The sequence below is a fragment of the Dipodomys ordii genome, unplaced genomic scaffold (assembly GCF_000151885.1).
Source record: "Dipodomys ordii isolate 6190 unplaced genomic scaffold, Dord_2.0 Scaffold10, whole genome shotgun sequence".
NCBI classification, from domain to species: domain Eukaryota; kingdom Metazoa; phylum Chordata; class Mammalia; order Rodentia; family Heteromyidae; genus Dipodomys; species Dipodomys ordii.
In genome coordinates, this window is record NW_012267226.1 from 19,621,853 (window position 1) to 19,631,631 (window position 9,779).

Below are 9,779 nucleotides of genomic sequence, written 5' to 3' on the forward strand. Positions count from 1 at the left end.
CATTGTGGCCCAATTAGCAGAGATCAGGGAGGGCCCAACGTGGAAGCCAGCCCTCAGCCCTGCCTCGTGGGAGGGCGGGCATCCAGATGATCCCAGTCAGTGGCCCTCCACCCCATGACTGTGCCTCACAGCTCTGCCTTTTCCCTTCCCACCATAGCAGCCTGGAGGCCGAAGCTCAGAGGAAGAAGGACATCTTGAAGCAACTGGCAGTTGAGGAAAGTAATGCTTCCTCACACTTTGAGCCAGAACTCCGCACTGAGGACCTGAGGAAATCCCTTGTGAGCCAGGGGGATGAAATAGGGGTGGGTGGGGAGGAGGGGGAGGATTAGGAGTGGGGGGTGTGTCAGGAGGGGGCCTGGCTCTGCTCTGTTAGGACTTGGCCTTCTGTTCTCCACCTCCTGCCCTCTTCACCAATGAGATGGTTATATCTCTAACTGAAGAGGATTTGGCCTCTGGCAGAGCCGTTTCCTTGTCTAGGATACTGGGAGGGGCTTTAAGGTCTTTAGCTTGCAGGGGGTTGTTTTTGTCTCCCTCAGTGGGTCTTTTCTACCATATGTCTGTCCATAGAACCAGACCCAGGAAATGTCTGCTCTCTCCCAGAGCAAGGAGGAGACTGGCTTGTCCATGGACAGGTGAGGTCTTGCAGCCTGTCATATTCTGGGGTGAGAGGTACCATGGGGCAGGGGGTGTGAGTGACCACCTCACCACAGAGCCAAAGTGACAGTAACTACTAGTGGTGCTGGGCTCAAAAGGGAGGCCTAGGGATGGAGGAATATTCTCTGCCAAGCCAAACTGCTGCCCCTACTGACCTCTGGCTGAGGGTCAGATTGTTGGGAGTGTGGTGTCTGTCTACAGGCACAGGCACAGGCACAGTCCCTCTTAGAGTCAGGGTTGGGGACAGATAGTCCCAATGTGTCCCATCTGAAGGTATTTAGCAGGGGCATCCCTGCATGCACGCTGCCCAGCCCAGTAGCTACTGTGTGTGATCGGTGAATGTTTGCTGGAGGTGTGTTCCTGTGACCCAGGGCAAAGTTCTTCCTGTCTCCCCTCTTCCTCTCCGCTGCCTGTCCTCCACAGTGTCCGGCACTACCTCTCTGCCGAGGGCGTAGCTGTCCGTAATGCCAGGGAATTCCTAGTGCGGCAGACACGTTCCATGCGGAAGCGGCAGACGGCCCTGAAAGCTGCCCAGCAGCACTGGCACCACGAACTGGCGGGGACCCTGGAGGTGGCCGAAGACCCGCCTGGTGCCACAGTCCTGGAAGACGTGCGCAAGAACCTAGAGGAGGTCAGGAGCCTTGAGCAGAGCCCACTGATCCACACTGAGGGGGGGGCCTCACCTTTGGGGTCTCCAAAGGTGTGGCAGTGCAGTAGCGCAAACACCTTCCTTCATAGTGAGTGGTTTGGACTTCATGTTACCCATACATAAAATACCAGGTGATACAAAGTCTATGCAAAGAATCCCATCTGGAAAGCTCCACAGTGAGAAACACTTCTGATCCCAAGCATCTTGGATAAGGGACGTTCAACTGCTATGTATTACAATGCAGTTTTCCAGATGTGGAGTATGACTGAGGTTGGAGGATTTGATCAGTGAAAATCTTTTGGACACAACAGTATCTCAGCATTAGATTATTTGGTCTTGGGCCACTGTCTTTCTTATCTGTGCTCTCTGCATGGCATGCTGCCACTCCTGGCTGGTGTGGGCATGAAACATGGGTATGAAACGTGTAACACACCCTCTGATTTAGTTCTCATGACCTGATGCAAAGTAGTCTTTTTCATACGAGCAGCCTCATTGAGGTGATTTGTTCCTGAGCATTGAGCCAAAGTCTGCGCAGTGTGTCACCTCTCCTTTCCTTCTCCCTGGCTGCAGGAGACCAAGCAATTGGATGAGATGAAGTCCATCATGCGGAGAGGCCATGACCTCCTGAAGAAGAAGGAAGAGAAGTTGAATCAGCTGGAGTCCTCTCTTGTGGAGGAGGTGGCTTCATCTCCCTCTGCTGCTCCTGGAGTGGGGTTGGGTTCTTGGTCCTGGATTAGATGGAATTGGGCCTCTAGGGCCCAGAATTGGTGGCAGCTTGGCCTTTTGGCTGGTGAAACAGCCTTGCTGCCTGTTGTTTGCTGACCCATCGGTGCCCCAGGGAGAAAGGGTAGCAGGAAGAAGGCGTGTGGGAAGGGACGGCACTAACAGCTGCTTCTGCCCATCAGGCCTCAGATGAGGACACCCTGAGGGGAGCCTCCACCAAGAAGGTGACCTTCGACCTCAGTGACACAGAAGATACGAACAGTGAGAGCTCTGAATCGTGTTTTCTGGCTCGGGGTAAGTGGTGGACGGAGGAGGGAGAGGCAGGGTGAAGCCTCCAGTGTCTGGGAAGAGTGGGGAGTGTGGGGGACATATGTCCAAATAGCATTGCCTAGCCCTACAGGGTAGATGGCTGAGCTGGTAGCATGAGGCCTAAAAGGCCAAGGAAAACCTTTGGGGTGCTGCAGAACACAGTAGACTATGCCTCTCCTAGGCTTCCTGGAGACCCCCTGCCCCCTGCCCCCTGCCCTCTGTTCTCTGGCCTGCAGGCCGGGCAGGGTCTTCTCTCTTCCTTATCTCCCCGCTGGGCCCCGCACTGTCTGGAACACAGAAGCCCTGCTATCCCTCTGTCCCTTCATGAGGCTGAGGGACACTAGCTAGTGCCGAGTGCCAACTAACTTCCCAGAGCCCTGGAGCCAAGTCCTTCCTCACCATCTGACGCTTTCTTTCCAGACACCCCGACTCCCAATCCCATTGCCTCCAACAAGATCAATTACCTGAGCAGCTCGCTCCAGCGGATCAGCAGTGAGCTCAACAGTGTCCTCGGTGTGCTGGGAAGCTTCAACTCTCAGCCTGTGCCTGTCTTAACCTCCTCCCCAGCTCCGTTCTCACCCCGCTCCTGCAAGAGTGCCTCCAGTCCTGCGTATGCCTCCCTGACTAGAGCCTCATCCCTATCCTCCAGTTCACCCACGTCCACCCCGTGGGCCTGGGCCCGGGGCCCGGGCCCTGGGCCCAGGCCCACTTCATGCAGCAGTGCTCAATCAGTGGATGACTTCCTGCTGGAGAAATGGCGCAAGTATTTTCCCTGTGAGTCTCCCTTGGCCCCACTGTTTCTGGGCTGTGCCTCGCCATCTCCTCTTCCTCTTCCCTTTCCTACTCTTTTACTCTTTTTTTCTTCTTACCTTGCTCTCAACTTTGAGCCATTGGCTCTCTCTGTGGTCCCTGGCAACGGAGACCTTGCTAGAATCCTGCAGCCCGAGGCGCTGTGGCATCATGTGGAGGCGGGGCTGCTTGGGCTTCACTGTGGTTTCCGGAGCTCAGCAGAGCATGAAAGGCCATTGTCATCACCATAATGGCTATCATCTTGTGTCTAGTTACATAGATATGCACGTACAGGTACACATACACATATTTTTAACTTAGACCATGTCCTAATTTTCTGAGGTGGTAATTTATCCCCATCTTACAGACCTATGGTAAGGCTCAGTAAGTACCTGGGTTTTGACCTCATTTCTGTGTGAATCCAGGATTCTGCTCATCATCCCTTGGCCGTATGGCTTCCCCTGGTCACGGGGCCTCGCTTCCTCCCTCGGTCTCATTCCTTGCTGAGGAACGCGAGAAACATCAAAAACAGTCATTTGAGGGAAAATGTGAAAAAATCTCTTCTTTTGGCCCACTCAAAATTAAAAATGAAGCTTAGAAATAAATAGGACAGTTCCTGTCTGTCACCTGTCTCTCACTCTGTGCTTTTGGGTGTGTGTGCTGAGGGTGCTGCCTCGCGCATTGGCGGGATGACGGGGCAGGGTGGTGGTCCACAGGACTGCGGCTGGCCCAGCTGACCCCTCGCCTGCTCTAAATTCTGTTCTCTCCTTATCAGCTGGCATCCCGCTGCTCAGCAGCTGCTCCATGCCCCTGGAGAACCGCATGGGCTATGTGCCCGTCAGGTAAATGTCGCTGTGGGCTCGGGATGAACCCTCATGATAAGCCACGCTTCTCTGGGCTGGGGGGCCCTGTGTTGCTCTGGGGGGGGGACAGGCAGGTCCCAGTCCACAGACCTTGCCTAGGTCTTAGGTGCTGGTCCAAAGCCAGGGAGCAGCCAAGTCCCTACTGCTGAGATCCAGTGTGGGTGGGCTGTGCTCCGCAGCCAGCTCCACCTGGAAGCTGCCCGGGAGGAAGCAGCCTGTGGAGGGGCCTCGCACTCTGGCCTCGCATAGCGCCCCTCCAGCCCTGGAAGCTGGCCTTTGCCTTTGCCACCGAGCTCTTGGCTTCCCACAGCCCCCTTCTCCAAGTCCTGCTGTGCAACATCTGGGCTGAGAGGGACCCCCATGTGGGAGACGGACAGGCAATTATTTAAACCTGTGCCTAATTTCCCTTTCATCATATTTCTTGCCAAATACATCCCCCATCTCTGTCTCCCCGCCTCTCCCCCGCTAAGTGCACCCCTGTTCCTTTGGGCCAGTTTGGGAGTGGAAGCTGGGCAAGTGTGTGAGTTGACACAGCGTCTTGCTGGTCACGTGGCTGGAGATAGGCAGATGTGGGATCCTGGCACCGAGGTCAGCAGCAAGCGCCCGAGGGATGGGGACAGGCAGTTCCCCTTTCCCTCCTGGCCGCTGAAGCTTACCTTTTGGAGGCAGCTCTGAATTGGTAGAGACCCTAAAGAGGGCTGGGGCAGTGCTGTGAGAAGAGGAAGGAGGCGCTGTCATGGACTCGCTGTGTTCCTGCATGTCCCCTACCTCTGACACCCAGGCCTGTCCTTTTCCTCTCCCCTCACTCTTCCACTTCTCCCCCTTCCCAGTGAGCAGCTCCGCCTCCTGCAGCGCCCCCATTCCCGAGTCCCCGAGATGAACAACACCGACATTCAGAAGATGATTGAGTCTAATCGCAAGTGGCTAGAAGATTTCAAGAACAACCCCCAGACGTATCCTTTAGCTGCTCCCAAGCCCCTTCGCTCCTTCGCTCCTTGCTGCGCCTCCCACTTTGACCTTTTCCTGGCCCCCACCTAGATGTGCTTGCCTACCACAGTTTTCCTTTACCTTGTGGCCAGACATCTCTTCTCAGTGTCCAAGTCAACAGGCACTTCGGAGCTGCTGCAGCTGGGCTTGGACGAGAACAACAGACTGAATGTGTATCGCTATTGAGCCCCAGGGGCCAGAGGCAGCCGGCCGCCTCCCCGCACCAAGTGCCTCCGTGGAAGCCTCCTCCTCCTCCTCCTCCTCCACCTCCTCGCCACGTGCCCCACTCAGGACTCAGAGGAACCATGGGGTGGGTCCAGGGGTGGAGGGAACGGATGTGACGGCTGGAGACAGCTGCGTACTCTGTGACCAGGCTGTCTTGGGCTTAACTGTGGACGGGTATGAGCTCCCGGGTCAACATCGATGACATGTTCTTGCCCAGGGGCTTCTGGGATCTGAGCACCTTTGGGAGTCAGGGTCACATTCAAGGAGCTGCCTGTAGACACATGGGTTGGTCTCAGGCCCCTGCTTGGGGCCCATGAAGGCGAGGTCCTTGATGAGTGGGACAAGGCCTCCCGGCATGTCCGCACCTAGGACCTGGCTCTTCCCGGCCTGGACCTGTCTCAGCTGTCTAGTACCTCGGCTTCACATCCTTCCTCTCTTTTTTTCCTTTTTTTAACTTTTTAAAAAATGACTCCGTTCTTGAGCACTCTGTCTCTCCTCTTGACTGTCTCAGGCCAGCCCTCAGCTGCGGATCCATGCTGAGGATGCTCTTTTTCCTCTGCCACACTGCGCTTTATTGGCACTGTCCTGCCTGTAGCTCCTCCCTGGGCCTCCTGGCCCGTTCTCAGGTCTCAGACATTCCCCGTCTCCAGGAAGCCAAAAAGCCATAGGGAAAAACTGTGCGGCTTCTGGTCTTTGCTCTGGTTATTTTGTTCCTGTGTTCTGTTTCTGCCTGTCTTTTCCACCTGTGCCACTCCGCCCCCTCTCACTGCCCCTCCTCTCAGAGCTTGGCAGGAAGGGCTGGGCTGGGGCCTGGCGCTGGCAGGGAGGTCTTGTACCAGGTGGAGCTGCTGCCTGGCTGGCACCGCTTCCTGCAGCCGCATTTCCCATCAGCAGGCTCCTCGGGTGGCAGGCAATGTGCTCTGACATCTGTCCTATTGTTTAAACAAAATGTCCCCATTTTTCTTGTCTTCAAAACTGCAGGGTTGCCTCTGCCCTCCAACCCACAGAAAGCACCATCCCCTCTGCTCGTTTCTTTGCCGTGGAATAAGGCACTGTGTCCGATTGGCTTTTTTTACCCCCACAGATAGTTTTTAGAAAAAAAAAAATTCATTTTGTTGTTTGGCTTATTCTGTGTGCTTTGGGAATAGCTCATGTGATACAACCAACTCTGGTGACAACCCTGTGTTTCTGCATCAATTAAATCTGCAGGCCTGCTCTGTACAAGGCAGCGCCGGTGACTGGCTTCGCTTTCGGAACGCTTCCTTCCGAGAAGGAGGGAGGAAGGAGGATGTACTGTTCACAAACACCTTCCTGGGTATCCGATTCCAACAATGTAGATATTGATAGGGGCACTTTCAGCTCCATTTTTGTAGAGGAGCAGAAACCAAGTTGACTTGGAAGCGTAGAACTCTGCTCCATCCTTGCTCCCTTAGAGTGCCTGGCCAGCTGGCCTCAGGAAGCTCCCCCAGCCCTGTCCTGTTACCTGCTTCTGACATGCAGATAAACCAGAGACCACTCCCCTGCCCCTAAAACTTCATGGGCAAAGTTAGATTATTTTATTTTTCTACTCCAGTGGTGCAAGCAGTTATACAATCTTGGATTTGTAAAAACAAAATTACTAGAACCAACTGAGATGAGCACGCTTCATAGATTTATATATGAAAACCAATTTAAAACATGCAAAGGGCGACCTGGGAGGTTGATTGAGGAAGAATCATAGTTTGAGGCCAGCCCAGGCATATGCATGCCAGTTTCCTGGGAGGACGGGATCTGGGCCTGACTTCCCCGGTCAGTCTGCATGCATGCACCTCCAGGTGAAGCAGAGTGGCCGCCCCTGCCCCTCTGAGGCTCCACTGTGTTGAGGAGTTGGGGAGTTGGAGGCAGATGGGGGTCAAGGAGGGAGGGTGCTGGGAAGGGACCGCTGGTCCTAGCAGCTTGTGGAGAGATGATGGTTGGAAGTTGGAGGATCTGCCATCACTGTGTCCTGCAATTGGTGCACAGCATGGTATGGGCCCTGTCCGTCAGGCCTGCCCACAGACAGCTGACACACTGCAGAGGACCCAGGCCGGCTGGGCACGAGGCCTGGAGAAAGACAGGCCTATCCTTCCTCTCCATTCTGCAGTTTGACAATGAGGTGCCGATGGGGCCTGAGTAGCCATAGACAGGCAGGACCAAGGGCCCAGAATGGTGTGGACCTTTGCTGTCCCGGAAGGCGATGCGGAGCAGGGCGTGGTGTCTGGCCATCGCCCCTGCCCACGTTGATCCTTGCAGCCGCAACGTGCTTTATGCTCCTGGTTGATGAGTCAGGCACTCTTCACCCTGGCGAGTTGGTTAGCTAAGAACAATGTGGGGGCTGCTGTGGGGAAGAGGGGGTTGGAATGAGATTTGTTTTTGGGGTCTTGGGGGAGCTGCGGCAGCAGCCTTTGGGGTGGAAGTTGGGCAGGCCGGGGGGAGGTGGGCTTTGCTGGCTGAGCTGTCAGCGGTGAGACACCTCCACTGTCCTCTTGGCCTGGTTTCTGGCATCACACCCGAGACTCATTTACACACAAGCATTGGTTTGCTCATGATTTTGGCAAGTCCAAACGAGTGCAGCACCAGCCTCCACCGGCATCTAGTATGGGCCTTCTTGCAGTCTCATAATGGCAGAGGGCATCACCTGGTGAGACAGCAGTGGGCCAGCTCTGGTGTCTCCTAAGGCCACAGGCGCCATGGGGGTTGTCCACCTCATGGCCCGCCTCCAGACCCTACTCACATGGCATCTGCAGTTAATTTTCCCTTGCATGAATTATCGGGGGTGGGGGGGCACATTTGAACCCCAGGAGCGCAAACCGACAGTTCCGGACAGAAGGACAGAGGCCTGCCTCGAGGCGGCTCTCCCGTCCTATGGACACGGGGGCCCTGGGAGCTCACCACAGCTCTCCCCCAACCCTTTGCCCGTGCTGGGATGTGTGTAGGGGAGGGGGAGGGGGTTGTGGCTTGCGGGAAAGAGGCTGCACCTGGCTCCCAAGAGAGGACCACTCATCTGCAGAAGTGAAGTAGATGCCGGCTAATGACCACGCCCCCCCCTGCAGTGGCTTCAGACATTGAAAGTTTATTTCTTGCTCATATGAAGTCCAGTTAGCTCTGGTGAGGGTCCTACCACTGAACGGCCGTGCAGGAGCCCAGGTCAAAGGAAGCGTGGCCACCTTCACCAGCTACCTGCCGAGCTGCCCGTGGGCATTCGCACCCAGCTGGAGAGAGCAGACGGTGTCCAGGGAGATCTTTGGGAGCTGGGCCTGGAAGTAGCATACATCCCTTGGGCCACAATCCACTGGGCAGTGCACGGTCTCGGAGCCCATCTAGAAGTTGGGGGCCTAGAGCTTCTTCCCAGCCACTGCTGTGTCCACTTCAACTCCTGCTTCCCTCCTTAGGCCTCTGCCGGTTTCTGCATACACCAGTGAGGGCTGGGGAGACCCACAGGGCCTTGGCATCTCCAGAGCTTAGCTCGGTACCATGGCAAGGGCTCTGGGGTATTTGGCAGATGAACAAATGCTTGGGCATCATCATGAGTGCTCAAAGTACAGGTGATCGGTTGAAAGCAATTTGGCAATTCCTCAAAAGGTTAAACAGAATTATACCACAATTCAGCAGCTCAACAGAACCGTAAGCAACTCAGACTTCAACCACCGTGTTCAGAGCAGTCAAAAGATAGAGCATATGTGTGTGTGTATAACTATATAATAGACATATGATATATGTAACATATATGATATAACATGATGCACAATATATTATTAATTTCAACATAACCAAATAATCATTCATATACACTGATATATGTAATATACTACATACATGAAATGTAATATATTTTATAGAAATATTGTCAAATAGGAAATTACGGTATCAGCTGCAACATAGATGAAGTTTGAAGAAGACATTCTGCTAAGTGAAGTACGGTACATGCAGAAGGGTTGAACTGTACAATCTCACTTTATGAGGTGCCTAGAACAGGCCACACCAGAGGGACAGAAAGGAGAAGATTGATTGTCAGGATCTGGGGGAGAGACAAGAGTTGTTGATGGCAGAGTTACAGGATGGTGGTGGTATGGGGGTACAGAGTTTGTTTGGGATGATACAGAAATGGATTGTGGTCATGGATTTCTTTGCAAGGTGAGTGCACTTAATGCTTCTGAATCATACCTTTTAAAATGGTTGTAATGGTAAATTGAATAGTGTGTATCTTCTTTCCATAACACAAATATAAACATATCTCCTGGGCAGTCTGCCAACGCATTCTGATTTAGCTAGGGTTGGTGGCACCCAGGCTTTTGTATTTTTTAACTGGGCTCTCTCAGTGAATGTCTTGGGCAGCTAGGTTTGAGGCCCCTTAGTTTAGCTGTGGGTTTTTTTTTGGGGGTCCGGTCGTGGGGCCTGAACTCTGGGCCTGGGCACTGTCCCTCAGCTCTTCAGCTCAAGGCTAGCGCTCTACCACTCGAGCCACAACGCCACTTCCAGCTTTTTTGTTTTTGCTTATGTGGTGCTGAGGAATCGAACCCAGGGCCTCAGGCATGCAAGGCAAGCGCTCTACCACTGAGCCA

The 9,779-nt window shown here is 54.2% G+C and overlaps 2 protein-coding genes across 10 annotated transcripts in view; one reads left to right on the forward strand and one right to left on the reverse strand.

The window, feature by feature from the left end:
• The window catches only part of Cep164 (centrosomal protein 164kDa), a 62,022-nt gene extending 55,615 nt beyond the window's left edge, over window positions 1-6,407 (forward strand). For 7 of the 9 annotated variants that reach the window (XM_013009868.1, XM_013009867.1, XM_013009872.1 and 4 more), the window contains 9 exons: window positions 158-278; window positions 568-632; window positions 1,078-1,285; window positions 1,874-1,981; window positions 2,209-2,320; window positions 2,756-3,109; window positions 3,900-3,966; window positions 4,818-4,940; window positions 5,067-6,407. In XM_013009868.1, coding sequence (XP_012865322.1) covers window positions 158-278; window positions 568-632; window positions 1,078-1,285; window positions 1,874-1,981; window positions 2,209-2,320; window positions 2,756-3,109; window positions 3,900-3,966; window positions 4,818-4,940; window positions 5,067-5,160 — 1,252 coding nt within the window. In that variant the 3' untranslated portion in view covers window positions 5,161-6,407. The remainder of the gene's footprint in view (window positions 1-157; window positions 279-567; window positions 633-1,077; window positions 1,286-1,873; window positions 1,982-2,208; window positions 2,321-2,755; window positions 3,110-3,899; window positions 3,967-4,817; window positions 4,941-5,066) is intronic. The other 2 variants (XM_013009873.1, XM_013009870.1) reach the window with 2 other exon arrangements.
• Dscaml1 (Down syndrome cell adhesion molecule like 1) overlaps window positions 5,360-9,779 on the reverse strand; it is a 244,295-nt gene continuing 239,875 nt past the window's right edge. Inside the window, exon 34 of the mRNA XM_013009493.1 lies at window positions 5,360-5,437. Coding sequence (XP_012864947.1) covers window positions 5,360-5,437 — 78 coding nt within the window. The remainder of the gene's footprint in view (window positions 5,438-9,779) is intronic.